At 38.2% G+C, this 19,164-nt stretch overlaps 1 protein-coding gene across 1 annotated transcript in view; it reads left to right on the top strand.

The window, feature by feature from the left end:
- Positions 1–19,164, top strand: part of LOC307161781 (NACHT, LRR and PYD domains-containing protein 12-like) — a gene marked incomplete at its 5' end in the record, with an annotated part of 73,276 nt that overhangs the window by 35,772 nt on the left and 18,340 nt on the right. The window contains 4 exons of the mRNA XM_079876725.1: positions 4,567–6,369; positions 6,712–6,894; positions 7,113–7,286; positions 10,412–10,585. Coding sequence (XP_079732851.1) covers positions 4,567–6,369; positions 6,712–6,894; positions 7,113–7,286; positions 10,412–10,585 — 2,334 coding nt within the window. The remainder of the gene's footprint in view (positions 1–4,566; positions 6,370–6,711; positions 6,895–7,112; positions 7,287–10,411; positions 10,586–19,164) is intronic.

Here is a 19,164-nt window from a genome sequence, read left to right as displayed (position 1 = left end):
TATCTGTGAACGTTTTACACCACAGTGTTTTAACATATACACACACACACGTCACTGAAGGTCACTGTGGTGGACAGTAGGGAAACACACTGAGGTCAGACACACACATCACACACACATTCACCTGCTGTCTCTCAGGCTGTGGCACACACACACGTATCTGGCAGCCAGTGCTGCTGTCTGGCCCTCTCCTAGCAGGATCTTCATCTGATCTACTTCAGTCATGGCTGTAAAGTTCTGTATTAGGTTAGTGAGTTTGCTAAAGTAGAGTTCTCTGACTGAACTGTATTTGTGACAGTGATATGTCTCAAATTTCTCTCTCTCTCTCTCTCTCTCTCTCTCTCTCTCTGCGTCTCGCGCGCGCACCTCTCTCTCTCTCTCTCTCTCTCTCTCTCTGTGTCTCGCGCGCGCACCTCTCTCTCTTTCTTTCTCTCTCTCTCGCTTGCTCGCTCTGCGTCTCGCATGGCAGAGAGGAGCAGCGTTTTAATTCAGTTAAACACAGATATTATGTTGCTTCTCTAATTTTACATGCAAGTATAGGCGAAATCATTTGTCTTAATGGGTCGCGTTTCAGTCACTATTTCATATTAATTCCGTTGTTCTTTCTCCCTTTCCCCCCGTGATTTTGTCTATATCGCGAATATAAGACGACCCCCCATTTTTCAGCCTATTTTTAGGACAAAACCCTCGTCTAATATTCGGGTATATACGGTAATAAAGTACACAACCAAGCAATGAAAAAAAAGCTTGTAATTAAGACCGTAACATTGACTTACCTGTCGAGAAGAAAGCAGGAAACTTCAGCGTCTCTTTTGAAAGCTTTCTCCTGCATTAGCTATCCCGACATTAACCCTTGTTTTTGTAATCTCCGGTCACGTTTCCTTTTACGGTCTATTTTGGACTTTTTCGAGATGAGGACTTCTTATCCTGTGACTCAGCATATGTATGAATGAACGGTGTATAACTGTGCAGTGCAGCCTTTTAAACTTGCCGCGGCAGTGACAAGCGCCTCTCTCTGCTCCTCCACTTCTGCTGGCTTCAGTCACGTGACGCTGGCTCTGAACGAAAACGCGTTGTGGAAACGCGTTGGCCTAGTACTTTTTGTCCCTCTCTGCTATTATAGTTTTTCAAAATGGCGGAACTACATGGAAGCCTCCGTGGACTTACCCATCCCATGTATATAAAGATAATAAATTCTTCGTTTACGAGGATTAGTCTGATCATTGGCATAGGTATTTGTACACCATTGAGGGCATATTTATGAATAAAAATATTGATTTTAGATAATAAAATACCTAAAAAGCTACACATAGTCCCTTTAAGTATATTTTAACTCACCCGGTGGTGAATTGGATTTGTAATGCACCAAGCACAGGAATTGTTTCATATTTTTATCTTAAAGGAGAACTCGGCAACTCAAACGAACTCTAGTCACTTCTTCGCTGATTTTCCCTTTTGTTGTCACATGTTTTCCCCACGAGCTCCCCCTACAGCTGTGGGGGTGCGTATATTTCACAACACGGTCGTAAAAAACTCACTTGCGGCGGCCTCCTCCCCCTCTCTACCGCTGCTTATGTGCGTTTGTTATGATCGGAGCAAGCCAACTGTATCGTGTGGAGCTATGTCTACCGAGGTGGGTAATCTGGTAATACATCATACATGCGTGTGTTTATGTTGAATTGCCGTAAAGCAATTCGTGTTTCGCGCTCGTTCTCGTTCTCGCTTCTCACAAGACTTCCAATTTCTATCTTGCCGGGACGGTAGTCCCCAAGTTGCAAGGTTGGTTTTCCGCCTGGTAACGCTGGGGGGAGCGGGGAAAGTCACCAATATCACCAGAACAGGTTGTTTAACCATCCAAATGATTTCCAGACAGTTTTATTAAGTTAAAAAAGTTACCAAGTTCTCCTTTAATACAGATCATTTCTCTAAAGCTAGAGCTTGGATATCGGATCTGAAAACTTTTAACAGAATAATCTAATAGGATACAGTGTGGGAAAATACATTCCGTGCGTTTATGAACCCTAATCACCAATTCATTCATTTGAAGTATTCACATGGCATATCTAACCACACGCATACGACATGCTATAGGTCTATCACCCCACCTGTATTGTAATTTTTGTGGACCTGGATGTGTGGACACTTTGTTATGCTGTGGGACTGTCCGGATGTGCAAAAATTCTGGAATATGGTGCTTGATGTTTTGTACAAGGCTTCAAGGAATCGTTTACCCAAAGATCCTTTTATTTTATTGTTGAATGACAATTCTCAATTTCCTCTTAGTGAGAAGGTACCGTATATACCCGACTATAAGACGACCCTGAATATAAGACGACCCCCCATTTTCCAGACTAATTTTTGGGACAAAAAGAGATTTTTGTGGGAAAAATCTGGTTTTCAACATAAAATAATTTTATTTGAAAATTGCAGTGATAATTCATTCTCTCTCTTCCAGCGCGCGCGCGCACCTTTCTCTCTCCGCTCTGCGTCTCGCGCGCGCACCTCTCTGTCTCTGTCTCTGTCTCTCTCTATCTGCGTCTCGTGCACGCACCTCTCTCTCTCTCTCTCGCTCGCTCGCTCTGCGTCTCGTGCGCGCACCTCTCTCTCTCTCTCTCTCTCTCTCTCTCTCTCTCCCTGCGTCTCGCGCAGCAGTTTTAATTCAGTTAAACACATATATTATGTTGCTTCTCTAATTTTACATGCAAGTATAGCCGAAATCATTTGTCTTAATGGGTCGCGTTTCAGTCACTATTTCATATTTATTCCGTTGTTCTTTCTCCCTCATTCCCCCCCCCCCCCCCCCCCCCCCCCGTGATTTTGTCTATATCGCGAATATAAGACGACCCCCCATTTTTCAGCCTATTTTTAGGACAAAAACCTCGTCTTATATTCGGGTATATACGGTACTTCTTGTCTTTGTGGAAGAATGGGATATCTACAGTCAAGGACATTTTGGATACTTAATCTGCAGCTACTATTTCGTTTGTTAATATTACTGTTATTTTATTTGTTTTTCTGAGTATTTTTTTTTTATCTCATTTTATATATGTATCTATCAAAGTCCCATAGTGCAGTTGGATGGGTGAGGGAAGGGGGGAGGTTGTAGGGGCAATAGTAGTCTAATAAGTTTTCTTTCTTTTATTGCAAAAGATTGTGTATGCGCTCTAAAAAATAAAATCTGCAAATGCATCATATTGTTTAGCAGTGATGATCTTTATTAGTTGAGCATCTGCGTACACTGTTTGTGAACGATTCCACAGCTACATTCAATTTAATTTCATACAAGTAATACATTTTACAACCAAACAGATTGTTATGCAAAGTACACAATACCACTACTACTGCACAAAGATTGACATTACCAGTTTTTTTTTTTTTTTTTGACATTTACCCTAATTTATACATTAAATAAACTACCATTGTTCACAGAGTATAAATTTGTTCACATATTTGTGCAGTGTCGGCGACCTGTTCGTCTTGAAAACGCCACAGTTAACCAGTTTAAACACACCTCCAGAAATATACATTTGATTACATTTTGGAGAATAGACAGAAGAGCTGTAGGCTACACATTGTTATACAAAGTAGAGGCAAAGGAAATGCAGTGATATACAGGCTACAAATAAAATGGCAGAAATAATTATTGCCTCTTCTGTGCTTGTTGCAAAGATATCTAATTATGATAATAATAATAATTTAAATTAAATATCTATCTAAATAATAACATTACTGTTGTTATAGTATATATATCCAAAGTATAAATCCAAAGTAACTAGTAACTAGCTACTCGAGTAGTTTTTCATTGGATAATTTTTTACTCTTACTCAAGTAACTATTAAGGTTATTACTTTTACTTTGAGTAAATATTTCTATAAGCACTTGAGTACAGTTTTTGTATATGCTACCCCCCTCTGTCTTATACCGGTCATACAGGTACCCTATTCCTGCCCATGCAGCCTCCCAGAAGACATTCCTGGTCACTATTTGAAGTGTATGCATGGCCCCTCCTTGAAGCAGTCCAGGGTCTAGGTTTTGGCGACTTCCACTTAATTACCTTTTTTTTCTTGCTGGACTTGATGAACCTGTTGCCTGGGAGCAGTTGGGTCACCTGAAGTCATGGACTTACTGCGAGGTGGTTGACCACGTTTGCCGCCTCAATGACATGGAGCTGTTGTGTGGGGAATGGCCCCTTTCCCTGTTAATCCTGCCTCCCAGTCTATGCCAGTAATTTCAGGCATGTTTAATGGAGGAAGGGTGGATGGAGGAGACCTTTGTGGCAGCTCCAGGGGACACTTTGGGGGAACCTTGGCTGGGTCTGCCTGAACCTCCCTGTTTAGTTCCACCGGCTCCCACTTGGACTTTATTTTGGATCTAGTTTGAGTTGGATACCATTATTCTCCATTTGATCTGTTGATGTTGTAGGAGGTAGTGTCAGGATCCCAACATTCATGTCTGCTCTGCAGTTGGGTTCTGTGGTAACACCTGAGACTTTGCTGGTATTAAATATACTACATGAAATACAGTATGCATATTAGTTATCTAACAATTTTTATTTTAATCTTACAGCAGTGACCCTCAAAATGCTGAAGCCCTCAAGACATTAAGATCAAATTTGAGGAAGAAGTTTCAGTGTCTGTATGAGGGAACAGCAAAGCAGGGAAACCCAACACTCCTGAATGAGATCTACACAGAGCTCTACATCACAGAGAGTGATTGTGGAGCGATCAATAATGAGCATGAGGTGAGACAGATTGAGACACAGTCCAGGAGAGCAGCAACAGAGGACACACCGATCAAATGCAATGACATCTTTAGACCTTTACCTGGACAAGACAAACCCATCAGAACTGTGCTGACAAAGGGAGTCGCTGGCATTGGAAAAACAGTCTCTGTGCAGAAGTTCATCCTGGACTGGGCTGAAGGGAAAGAGAATCAGGACGTCCAGCTCATATTTCCACTTGCTTTCAGAGAGCTCAACTTGATGAAGGACAAAACACTCAGTCTTTCAGATCTTCTTCATCGCTTTTTCCCTGAAACAAAAGAAATGGAAATATCCAGTAATGAGTATAAAGTTTCATTTATCTTTGATGGTCTGGATGAGTGTCATCTGACTCTGGATTTTCAGAGCGATGTGAGGTTGTGTGATGTGACTGAATCAGCCTCAGTGGATGTGCTGCTGACGAACCTCATTGTGGGGAATCTGCTTCCCTCTGCTCTCATCTGGATCACCTCCAGACCAGCAGCAGCGGATCTCGTCCCCTCTGAGTGTGTCCATCGAGTGACAGAGGTACGAGGCTTCAGTGACACGCAGAAGGAGGAATACTTCAGGAAGAGAATCAGTGATCAGAGTCTGGCCGATAAAATCATCACACACCTGAAGTCCTCAAGGAGCCTCTTTATCATGTGCCACATCCCAGTGTTTTGCTGGATCTCAGCCACTGTTCTAGAGAAGATGTTGAGAAAATCATGGAAAGGAAAAATCCCCAAGACTCTCACTCAAATGTACACACACTTCCTGATCATTCAGACCAACATCAAACATGAGAAGGACTATGAGAAGAGAGTGAAAAATGACAACATGATTCTCAAACTGGGGAAACTGGCTTATCAGCAGCTTGTGAAAGGCAACCTGATCTTCTATGAGGAAGACCTGAGAGAGTGTGGCATTGATGTGACAGAAGCATCAGTTTACTCACGATTGTGCACTCAGATCTTCAGAGAGGAGTTGGGCTTGTATCAGGGGAAAGTCTTCTGCTTTGTTCATCTGAGCATTCAGGAGCATCTAGCAGCTCTATATGTGCTGCTTTCATTCCTGCTGTACAAGAGGGATGTGCTCAATGAAACCCTCGGGTCAGAACAGGCACATGAGTTCACATGTCACTCGATATCTGACCTGCATCAGAGAGCCGTGGACGAAGCTCTGCAGAGTAGAAATGGACATCTGGATCTTTTCCTGCGGTTCCTTCTGGGTCTCTCACGGGAGTCCAATCAGACGCTCCTGAAAGGCCTTCTGACACAAGTTAGAAAAATCTCTTACAGCAAAGGGAAAACTGTTGAATGCATTAAAATGAAAATAAGAATGAATCCCTCTCCAGAGAAATACATCAATCTGTTTCACTCTTTAAATGAACTGGGCGATCATTCTCTCGAAAATGAGGTCCAGAAGTATGTCAGATCTGGAGGTCTTTCAAGCGCCAGATTGTCTTCGTCACAGTGGTCAGCCGTTGTCTTTGTTTTATTAACCTCAGAGCATTTGGATAAGTTTACGTTGAAGAAATACATAAGCATCAAAGAAGGCCAAAACCACATGTCACCGGATGAAATACTTCAGAAGCTCTTGCCTGTAGTTGAAGCCTCCAGATCAGCAGAGTAAGTCTGAGGACCATCATCAGATATGTGTGTGTGTGTGTGTGTGTATGTATTGTAGTGCAGTGCTTATCTGTTCTATGTTGACTATGGTAATTAAATAATTTTGCTTGTTTTTTGTTTTGTTTTTTGTTTTTTGGATTAGTATACAAAGGACCTACAAAAGTAATTATTATCTGTATTTTTTCAGATCGTAATTAACTTCATCACACAATAAAGCAAAAGTAAACAAAAAGTAATCAAAACAGTAATAAAAAGTATAAAAGTAATATTTTTTTATTAGTAAGTAAAAAAAACTAGTTCCTGCTGAACTGAGAGTGAAGAGTGTGTCATTGTTTTCTGCAGGTTGAGTGATTGTAATATCACAGCTGAAGGTTGTGCTGCTCTGACTTCAGCTCTGAGATCAAACTCACACCTCAGAGAACTGGATCTGTCTGAGAATGAAATAGGAGATGAAGGTGTGAAGCTGCTCTCTGATGAACTGAATGATCCTCACTGTAATCCTCACTGTAAACTGGAGAAACTGAAGTAAGATCATACATTAATCATAAAAGACAAGTATCATATTATTTTAAGGGATTATTCTCTGTATTTTATTTAAATCATATTGATTTACATTAAAGCATAATAAAGCAAAAAGTAAGCAAAGAGTAATAAAATCAATAAACTCACACAGATTAAGGATTTAAAATCACAGTGGTTGTGTAGTTCCTGTTGAATGGAGAGTGTGTCATATTTTTCTGCAGGTTGAGTTATTGTGATATCACAGCTAAAGGTTGTGCTGCTCTGACTTCAGCTCTGGGATCAAACTCACACCTCAGAGAACTGGATCTGTCTGGGAATTATCTAATAGGAGATGAAGGTCTGACGCTGCTCTCTGATGGACTGAAGGATCCTCACTGTAAACTGGAGAAACTGAAGTAAGATGAGGTAACATTAATTAATCTTAACAGAGACAAGTATCATATTGTTTTAAGGGATTATTTTTCCTATTTCTTGGGGGATCATAGTGATTTACATTAACACACAATATGTGATTTATATGTGATAATATAGTGATTTACAATAATACACACAATTGTATTAAACAATTAATACAATTTCACGTCCCCCGAATAATCTTCCACCCCATCTGTATTCAACCTCTCAATGTGATAAGTTTGTCGTTTTTCAAAACCAAAATCGTCAATATCCACCAACAGTTACCTATCTCACATAACAGTGCACTGTATCCATCTACTTCTGCCCCTCCCTCTACTTTATTATCTAGTTTCCTACTCCCAACTGTCACTGAAATATCTGACCTTGTCCGGAAATCTAAGTCTTCTGCATGCCAGCTTGACCCTCTCCCTACCCACCTAGTTAAAATTTGCCTACCCTCCCTCTCCTCTTTTATAACTAACATCATCCACTCCTCTCTTATCTCTGCTTATGTTCCCGCCGCTCTAAAAACTGCTGCTATTACCCCTGTACTGAAGAAACCTGGTGCAAATCCCAATGACCTAAATAATTTTAGACCAATCTCCAACTTGCCATTTATCTCAAAAATTTTAGAAAAAACTGTTGCTATGCAGATCCATAATCATCTCAGCAACAATAACCTCTATGAACAGTTTCAATCTGGTTTTCGGCCTTTCCACAGTACAGAAACAGCCTTAATCAAGGTCACCAATAACCTACTAATGGCTGCTGACTCAGGTCTTCTTACCATACTCATCCTTCTTGATTTGACTTCGGCCTTTGATACTATCTCGCACAATATCCTTCTGGACCGTCTAGCCTCCATTGGCATTACTAACACATCACTGAACTGGCTTACATCATACCTGTCTGGCCGCACTCAGTTTGTACAACTTAAAAATGTTCGATCACAACCCTCCCCAGTCACCAGTGGTGTCCCCTAGGGATCAGTCCTGGGTCCCCTTCTTTTTATAATTTATTTACTTCCCCTTGGTTCTATTCTCAGGAAATATAATATTCAATTTCACTGCTACGCTGATGACACCCAGCTTTATTTGTCCACCAAACCTACGTCTTTGCTCCCTCCGTCTTCTCTAACTGACTGCTTAGATGAAGTTAAAACTTGGGTTACTCAAAATTTCCTTAAACTAAACAGTGATAAAACTGAAATTCTCCTTGTTGGTTCCAAATCTACCTTAGCAAAATGTCCAAACTTTGCTTTACTCATTGACAATTCCACTGTCCCCTTCTCCCCCTACGTCAAGAGTCTTGGGGCCCTATCTTGCACCCAGCGCAATTGACTTTGTACACCGACGCATGTATCATTCCTATTTTGCACCCGCGCACAGCGGACTTCCACAGACGCACGTCGGTAAACTAGCAAATGTATTTGCGCTCCCGGGGGCGGTTAAGCGCAAAGAGGACGTTTGTTCCGGCGCAAACGTTCCCTGATGCTATTTTGCAGGTTTAGAAAACAATTCTGCCACTGACCAGGAAAAACCTAGTTTAAAGTCAGTGGCGCGTTGCGCATGTTATTCATATGCTATTTTAAGGGCACATGCTTGGCCATAATCAATGCAGCGTGTGCACAACGCACATACACTTTGATTCTCTCATCTACACAGAAGCAGCAGTTTCCATTTTTTCAAATCATACATTATTACAATAGATAGATAGATAGATAGATAGATAGACAATGTATTATAAAAACATAAATCTAGCTTACACATTTACCCAAATTATCATACGCCTGTTTAACCAAAGTTAATTTGGGTGTGTTTCTCCATCCCCAATGTAACTTCTCTCTCTTTTACGGCCGTGACGAGAGCGTTGCTGTCCTCGGCTGTGAACCGCTCCTGGCGAGCGCCTGGCAAATCCACCGTTACAATATCAATCCGCCATGGAAAAAGCGCGTCTGCTCTTAAAGGGAATGTGAGATGTCGCTCTGATTGGTTTATTTCACGTTACTCCCAGACCACACCTATGAATAATGAAGCTACTTCAGACCAACTCATTTTAGATTTGCGTCGGGCGCAAGAGTCATTTATCCCGCCGGTATAATAGAAACAGCGCTCAAGACCCGCCCACAAAGTTACTTGCGTTTTGCGCTTGATACTTGCGTTTCTGATCGTTAAAATAGGGCCCTTGGTGTCATCCTTGATAGTTCACTTTCTTTTGAAAAACACATTAATAATCTTACCCGGTCTGATTATTTCCATTTACGCACTATCAACCGCCTCCATCCTTCACTTACACACCATAACACTGCTATTCTCATCCATGCTCTTGTCACTTCCCGTATTGACTATTGTAACTCCCTTCTATCTAGTTTATCTCATAAGTCCATGCATAAACTCCAACTGGTCCAAAACTCTGCTGCCCGTATTATCACCAGAACCCCTGTCTCTGAACACATTACTCCACTTCTAAAACAACTGCACTGGCTCCCTGCCAAATATCATATAGATTATAAAATTCTTCTCCTTAGTTTCAAAGCTCTTCATAATCTTGCTCCTCCTGAACTACTTCAGCCTTACAACCCTTCCTGAACTCTCCGATCCTCTTCTGCCTCACTACTTTCCATTCCTTTTGCCCGCATGTCCACTATGGGTTTCAGAGCCTTTAGCTATTCTGCATCTCACCTTTGGAACTCTCTCCCTTTATTCATCCGTATGACTAAGTCTCTATCCTCTTTTAAAACTTTGCTCAAAACCCACTTATTTCGAAAAGCCTAGCCCACATAACTTCACCTTCAAACGGCTTCATGTTTCTTCATGTCACTGCTTCTTTTTTCTCTATTTTATTTTTTCTTATTCTTTACATTGTGTCTTGTTTTGTTTTTTATTGTATTGCCTCCTTGAAATTTATGTTAACTTTTAATCTGTAAGGTGTCCTTGAGTGCTATGAAAGGCGCCCACAAATAAATGTATTATTATTATTATTATTATTACAATAAAGCAAAAGTAAACAGAAAGTAACAAAAACATTAAACACACACAGATTTATTATTTAATATCTAAATCTCTCTGTGGCTGTGTAGTTCCTGCTGAACTGAGAATGAAGAGTGTGTCATTGTTTTCTGCAGGTTGTATGGGTGTATTATCACAGCTGAAGGTTGTGCTACTCTGACTTCAGCTTTGGGATCAAACTCACACCTCAGAGAACTGGATCTGACTAAGAATTGTCTAATAGGAGATAAAGGTCTGAAGCTGCTCTCTGGTGGATTGAAGGATCCTCATTGTAAACTGGAGAAACTGAGGTAAAATCATTCATTAATCTTAATAAAATAATGTAAAAGGCCTTTTAGTATAAATGTAAAAACGTGTCTCTTCAGCTCGTGGTTCACGTGTCTTTTTTCTGTGGAATCTTTACTGATTTGTATTAAGTACAAATTACTTAATCATTACTCCAGTCTTCAGTGTCACATGTGACATCCAGTCTATCACATGATCCTTTAGAAATCATTCTAATATTTTGATTTATTATGAGTGTTGGAAACAGTTCTGCTGCCTAATATATTTGATGAATAAAAGGTTAAAAAGAACTGCATTTATTCAAAATAAAAACATATTTTCTAATAATATAAATCTTCTTTACTATCACTTTTTATCGATTTAACACATCCTTGCTGAATAAAAGTATTGATTTATTTTTTTAAAAAAGAAAGAAAAAACTGACCAGTGTATATTGTTGTTACAAAAGATTTCTATTTTTTTAAAAATTTGCTTCTTTTTTTTATTTTTTGTATTTTTATTTTTTTACTTTTTATTCATCAAAGTATCCTAAAAAAGTATCAGAGGTTATGAAAAAATATTAAGCAGCAGAACTGTTTACAACTTTGATAATGAATCATCATATTAGAATGATTTCTAAAGGATCATAGACTGGAGTAATGATCCTGAAAATTCAGCTTTGCATCACAGAAATAAATGATAATTTAAAGTATAATAAACTGAAAACCAATTATTTTAAATTGTAATAATATATCACAATATTACATTTTGTTTCTGTATTTTTGATCAAATAAATGCAGGCTTGATGAGCAGAAGAAACTTCTTTCAAAAACATTAAAAATATTAATGTTTCCAAACTTTTGGCCTGTACTGTATATAATGAAGGTTGTGAAATAATTGCCTAATATTAACTATAATTTGGTGCGGTAATGATTTGCGCATTGCGACAATAACCGACCTTCTCATCTGAGCTGCTTCAGCACTCAAACACTGAGTGACCAGATGCCCAATCAAATCAAAGTAGGCTTTATGTTCACAGAAGCATGACTCGTTGTATTTTAAATTTGCTGTTCACAGGCCTGCAATACTCTTGTGCGAAAAAAACGTGCCAAAAGTGTAAGCGCAGAAAATTGGAAGACAGAAGAATACAGATCATATTTATTTTGCGTTAGTATGAAGCTGCAGTTTCACAATACATTACACTTACAAATAACAGTAAAATGCTACAAATACTTTTTTCTTACACTTGAAAGGTGTACAAATATTCACACCTTTACAAATGAGGAGCTCTTTTCCAAAACGCTATAAATCCATTTCAGTACTTTTCAGGAACATTACATTTTTTACCTAGACCCATATCAGTTTATCCTGTTAAAATGTTGTTGTTTTTTTTTTTTTTTTTTTTTTTTTTGGCTCAGTCTGAACATGTTGAACAATGATTATTAAATTAAACAACAATATTGTTGATGATAAATTCAAAGTAATTTTTTTCCAAAAATGTATGGTTTGTCTTTAAAAAAAAAAAAAAAAAAACAACAAAAAAAAAAACAATAGAACATGCAACATATAATCAGGGACTCATACTATAAATGAATATAAATGAAATAATTGCAAATGCATGAAATAAATAAAAGCCAACTAATATAAATGGTAAAATAAACTAAATAGTAAAAATAAAATAAATATTTCCAATGTCACGTGCCAATATTGTCCACCACATAAAACAAATAATTTAAAAATAACACACATACAAATACCAGTCCTTAAATACAACAATGTTAAAAATACATTCAAATCATTTAGTAACAGATTTAACACTAATAGTCTGAGGTGGAAAGAGTACTAAAATATTCTACTCAAGTAAAAGTACTATTACTTCAATGAAATTTTACTTAAGTACAAATTACAGGTCTAAATATCTACTCAAGTAAAAGTAAAAAGTAGCTCATTTAAAATTTACTCAGAGTAAAAGTTACTGAGTTACAGGGGCAGGGGACTCTCTCAGGTTGTAGATTTTCACAGTATGATAACCATCTCTAAATTATCACGGCTTACAGTATTAATCAATTATTAAATAAATAAATAAATAAATAAATAAACGGTATTATTAAATTATGGTTGTTATTGTTGTTATTATTATTATTATTATTATTATCATCAGATAAAATTACAGTTAAATGAATGAAAACAGGTTTTTTTGGTTGAACAAATGCTTTTATTATAACAAACTCGAAAACCATTTGGTTTGTTTTGTTTATTAAAATTTCAATAAAACTTGTCTAATCAACTAAATTCAGTAATTGATAATGAATCAGATCAACAACTTATTTTTAACATTAATAATTTATTAAAATATTTAAGAATAATAGAGTCTTATGAAATGTATTTTATTCAGAAAAATATTTTTTCTTTTTATGAATAAATACAAATATATTGATATTTATATATTTCAAATGAAAATTTAAACTTATCCTTTTATTTTTTGGGGAAGTGCTGCAAAATAAATTTACTAAATTAAATCATGGACAAAAAATATTCCTTAAATAATATTTAAATAAATTGTCTTATTATTATTGTTGTTATTATTCTGAGAAGTGCTTTAAAGAAGTAGGTCTACAATAATACATTTCTTTCATAATTTCTTCTATTTAAACCAAACTTTTATTTTGACGGGTTGTACTGAAGACCTGTTCCGGAGTGTATTTGACAATGGTTTTTCTCAAATAAAATGATGAAAATGCTCATTAGGCGTTCTCTCAGAGCAGCTCTGGAAATGTCCATGTAAGTTATTCATGTCCTCGTATTGTTTGTGAGACACTGAAAACTTGAGTATGTATAGAGGAAGCGGCACAGCTCATTCCCACAGAGACACGCAGATCAAGCGAGTATATAGCAGTCTTTTTGTGCTTTAATATTCACAGACCATGTCGCAATTTGATTTAGTGCACAGGCACAGCTCTACTTTCGATTTATTTATCCATCCATCAGTTTGCGTCTTTTATGTGACATCTGCGTTAAGGTCCTTGCACACTGAGTCCGAAATTCGCATAAGAAATTTTCGCATGTTAAAAAAATAAATACGACCTCACGTCTTGATTTTCTGCGTTTTTCGCATCTGTAGCAAGCATTTTCAATGGTGTTTTTACAATTCTTAGCCACCGAATGACGAATACGAAGAAAAGCATACGGAAATTTTGGACTCAGTGTGCAAGTACCTATTGTAAATTCAATTTGCATGGATTCCGGAGTTCCCTCTGCATCTAAATATAAACGAGACATACCTTTATCCGTGCAGAGGGATGGTGTTCTATGCGTTTCCTCCTGTTTCAGCCACTTTGCATCCACATTTTTTGCAAATTGTATATATCCTCGAGGACAACCACGCGCAGTCGTTTACTGCACATCCAAATATTGCCCATACTGCCAATGGTTTGCTTTCGACGGTGTTGCATAACTTTTTTTTTTGCACATTTGTTCTCCCACCCTTGCAGTAGTTTCCGGTGCGCTATCCCCCCCTTGTATTACTATTTATTTTAGTTATTTTTTTACTCAGTAATGGATATGATTTAAAATGTAGCGAAGTACAATTCCTCAATCAAAACGTACTTAAGTAAAAGTAAAATTACAGATTTTAAAAACTACTTAAAGTAGAAGTACACAAAAAAACTACTCCATTACGTAACACGTAAATGTAATTCGTTACCTTCCACCTCTGCTAATAGTCATTCCAGTGCCGAACCTGAAAAAAGTAATGATAGTAATAACAATATTCAAGTTATTTAGTAATACATTCAGAGTAATTTTTAGTAAAGTGTCAAACCTGTAACAAGTAGTACCAACCTGTCCACTACATATGCATGAAAAAACGAATTCACACTATCACGATAAACCCTCGTGCCGGGTTGCGCCTATAGACGATATCATGTATCCAGAGATATTGTCAAAACAAGCATCAGCTATCAATATCAGGATGATTTAGCATTTCCAATTCATGTATTAAATTATTAGTAGTATTATAGTATTATTATTATTATTATTATTATTATTATTATTATTATTATTAGGGAAGGCCTAGGCTACTTTTATTATTAAATTGATAGGCTATTATAATTAATTTGCCACGCAATAATTTCATAGCGCATCACCGCATAACCAACGCGCTGTGAGGATAATAAAATATTACATAGAAGCTTACTCCTGTTGAAAACTTTTTCTTCGTCGAAGCAAGAGACCAGGAGACGTTGGGGATCACGTTCAAACAAAGTTATTCTTTAATGAGGACTTCGCGTTGACGCGGCTGCAGTTCTTCCCAAATCATTCTGGCTAACATACTTTACATGGTTTCTTTATAGGTCTTTCAGTGGGCTGTCCTTAAAGGTGCTAAACATACACACAGCCTTAGAGGTAACCACTAAATCTAATCATCTAAAGACAATAGAGGCAATTGCCCCCAACTGAGATAATGGTACCCCCCCCCCCCCCCCAAATGGTATACACAACAAATGGTCACGAGACCTTAGACTAGGTAACATTCCCACACAGTCCAACTTCTTAGTTGGAAGATCAAAGCAACGTTTCGACAGCTGACTTAAAGCTGACTTCTGATCAGTAAATTGATGCCATCATGTTCACCTTGAATGCCCATTACAGTGTAATTCACCTTAGTTTTTCATGTGATGTTATGTAAGGAAGTAAGATCAGCAGATCTTAAACATATTCTTAAATTTGGATTCTTCAGTCCCCCGTTTGAGAGTTCTCAAAAACTCTCACAAAATACAAATTTAAACACATAAAGTTAATTCTTGTAACTGGTGTAAGTTACAGGCACATCGCATATGTTCATTCTTGTAACTTGTGTAAGTTACAGGCACATATAACTTGCTCTGTGTTGTGTCCTTGATTTACATGAGTGTCATAGTTCTTCTCAAAACCATAACTGTTGACACCTGCGACGCAGGGTGTAAAATGTCACATGATTACACAGAAAACCATGTAGCATAAGAGTGGAAGTCTTGAAAGTCCATGGCGCCTGAATAGCTGTGAAGTCTGTTTCCTGTAGAGTCCATTTGTCATGTAGAGTCGCTCTGATGACTCATCCCTCATGAGGTTTGTTCATGGAAATCTGAGGTGATGTTTTATACCAGGATGCAGCTTGTGAAGACATCATGGCATACACACATACCTGTAACACAATAAAACAAAGAAACGGCAGACCAGCAGTATTCATGCATAGACTTCATTCTTCCATAAGTCGCACATGTTCTGTGTTGATTTTCTGTAATTGCATGTTGACACAGAAACGAACATGCGATTAGGGTCCGTGGTGTCTCTGCGCTGTGTATTTTTCATTTTCTTTTATGGTTGGAACTTATTTTCTCGTGAACAAGTTTCTGAACCATGAAGAATTATCTTCAGTCATCTGGGGTGTAATTTTGTTGAAAGATCAAAATTGCTTGTTGGTTAACTTGACATTAACCCGGTGCAGCACTCAGATAATGGTGCAGGCTTGTAGTCTTGATCATATCAATGGATGACTGAAGGTTCTTTATCTCTGCGTTGTGTATTTTTTTCTTTTTCTTTTGTGATTGGCTCGTTCAGCAATGGGTGTAGTTGTCTTCTTGAGGTTGTGGCTTCATATGCAGGTGAGACGTCATTGCATATGGATTTTTGGAACAGCCATCAAGTGTTTATCTGCACAGAGGAAGAAAGAAAACAAAACAGAGCAGTATTTCTTCAAAACACTACGGTTGTAGCAGTTTAAACACTATGGTTCTATCGTTTTCAGAGTCTACTGTTGTCGTTTCATTCTTTCCCTATTTCTTAATTTATTTGACACCTATGGACCAGTGAGGTAGGGATGGACTAAATGGGGAAAGGCCTATGAGGTTGTCTTCACCCTGGATTGGCCCCTGATGCCTGTTGCGTCAGTTCTTTCCAGGGCCCTCACTGAACCGTGTCCTATTCTGTCCCTGTTGTGTGCACACTGTACAGTGTGTGAGAAAATTGGCACATCTCCATTCTCCAGTGAAACATCAGTCCTAATAAACATCATTAACAGAGGATGGTTGTCTAACTGCAATATTCTGTGGTATAACATTTTAAGGCTGTGAGTTTTCTGAATGTCCCCCAAACAAATACTGTGACAGTCACTTTCCTTTTGTTCTATTACGTAAACAAAAATAAGTCTTTCATCTTTGTTGTAAGTTACTGGGGAGATTAAGCAATCACAGCCCAAATTGTTAACACCTCAAAAAGCTTACCCACGAGTCCAGTGACGAGGGGAGGGGTTGCTTCAAAGTAGCAAACAAATGTAGTAAGAGCTGCATAACATTGTTAACTTGTCTTAAGTTATTTTTATTTTTTCGACATTCTTTTCCAAAATGTCCGTGCTTGCCACAGTAAGAACAACTGGCTTCTCTAGGACTTTTGCGTTTCTTTGGCTTCTCTGAGTTAACCTTAAAGGATGCTGCTGCAATTTTTACTCTTGCCTTGACATCAAAGTCTCTTTCCCAAATAGCTAAACTGTCCAAGTTGTCTTGCAGGGTTCTATTTGACCATGTAAGATCTAAGAAAGGCAATGCATTTCTATGTTCTGACAAAAGACCATCGGACCATGCGCGAACTAGAGGACCATTATCACCTAGCACCTTCTCTGAAGTGTCAGCAATCCCGCTGTAAGCGGCAGCGGTCTGGCAAAATCTGTCTGTGTACTCACAAACAGTTTCATCCTTCTTCTGTACACAATTAGTGATCTTTGACCAGTCCACTTTCGGTCCAACAATGTTTTTTAACACTTTAACAACTTCCTCTCTCAATTCATCTTTACTGGCCTGTTGCAGTTCAGAATTATTTACAGCACTTTCAAAATCATTGAATTCTGACTCAGTCAAGATCTGTGATATTAGCTGGGTGACTTCAGCTAGAGTCATATCATAGAGCCGCATTTTGCTGATCAATGCTCTTCTAAACTCAGAAAAATTTCTTTGCACTGATGGCAAACTTTCAGCAATTCTCTCAATCTCTTTCGGACCTAAAGATGTTTTGATTGCTTGTGGCTGCAATATGGGGGTTGCAAATGGAACTGTATCAACACCTTTTCCCTCAGGCTTTTGTCTAGCTACGCACACTTCAACTGCATTTACATCTGTATTGACATTGTCCTCTATACTATCAAAAGACTGTAAATCAGGATAGCTTTCCTCTGACTGTTGGTCTTCTAAATCACATTTGGTTGAGGCTTTGTTATGGCCCACGTTTGTCTTGAGACAGGACATGTGAGTCTGCAATTGTTTGATCTGTTCTTTCAACTTAGCAATACACTGCGCTTGTTCTTGTGCAATGGATAAGCTAAATTCTCGGTGACAACAGATGATGCCTTTCAGATTTTTCTTCCTGATACATGCACTCAACACTTTCTTGCAATCTTCAATTGACCACACTTTCTCTGGATCAATGCCAAATTTCTTGGTTAAATTCAATCTGACTGGCTCAGTCACGATGGAGTCCATGTGCTCTGATAACAAAGACTTGAATTCACTATCTGTCCAAAAAGGTGTAATCTGTCTAGTACTTTTCCTAAACATTTTGCGAATTTCTGTTACCACAAACAAACACTAAAAAAAAACTTCTCTCTACTGTCTTGCAAACAGAGGGTACAATCTTATTAGCACATGAGGCTAAATCTTCTCTAGCTTACAAAGGTACAAACAATATTAACATGTAACTGTTAATCTTCCCTGCTAACAACAGAGGATCAATTTCATCTCTAAAAGAAAACTTTTTAGAGGCTTATCTTTAGTTAACCAAACTCTACAGCTGTTTGTTAACTACTTCTCTGAACGGCGCAGAGGAAAACATTTGTACTGGTCTGCATTGGTTCTTTGAATGGAGCGAAACTCACCGAGTCTTTGGTTGTACAGAAAACATTCGTCTGGAACTCAGTCAGCTTTGTTGAGATCTTTGAGCTTGAAGTTTTCAATCTGGAGGAAGCTTGAAGTTTTAAGATTCAGTTCTTTGAGTTTCCTTCTTCTCCATCCGGGTCGCGGCACCAAATTGTTGAAAACTTTTTCTTCGTCGAAGCAAGAGACCAGGAGACGTTGGGGATCACGTTCAAACAAAGTTATTCTTTATTGAGGACTTCGCTGTACGCGGCTGCAGTTCTTCCCAAATCATTCTGGCTAACATACTTTACATGGTTTCTTTATAGGTCTTTCAGTGGGCTGTCCTTAAAGGTGCTAAACATACACACAGCCTTAGAGGTAACCACTAAATCTAATCATCTAAAGACAATAGAGGCAATTGCCCCCAACTGAGATAATGGTACCCCCCCCCCCCCCCCCCCCCAAATGGTATACACAACAAATGGTCACGAGACCTTAGACTAGGTAACATTCCCACACAGTCCAACTTCTTAGTTGGAAGATCAAAGCAACGTTTCGACAGCTGACTTAAAGCTGACTTCTGATCAGTAAATTGATGCCATCATGTTCACCTTGAATGCCCATTACAGTGTAATTCACCTTAGTTTTTCATGTGATGTTATGTAAGGAAGTAAGATCAGCAGATCTTAAACATATTCTTAAATTTGGATTCTTCACTCCTTATT

This window comes from Squalius cephalus (genome assembly GCF_949319135.1).
Source record: "Squalius cephalus genome assembly, chromosome: 7".
Taxonomy (NCBI): domain Eukaryota; kingdom Metazoa; phylum Chordata; class Actinopteri; order Cypriniformes; family Leuciscidae; genus Squalius; species Squalius cephalus.
This window is presented reverse-complemented; position numbering and strand designations above follow the sequence as displayed.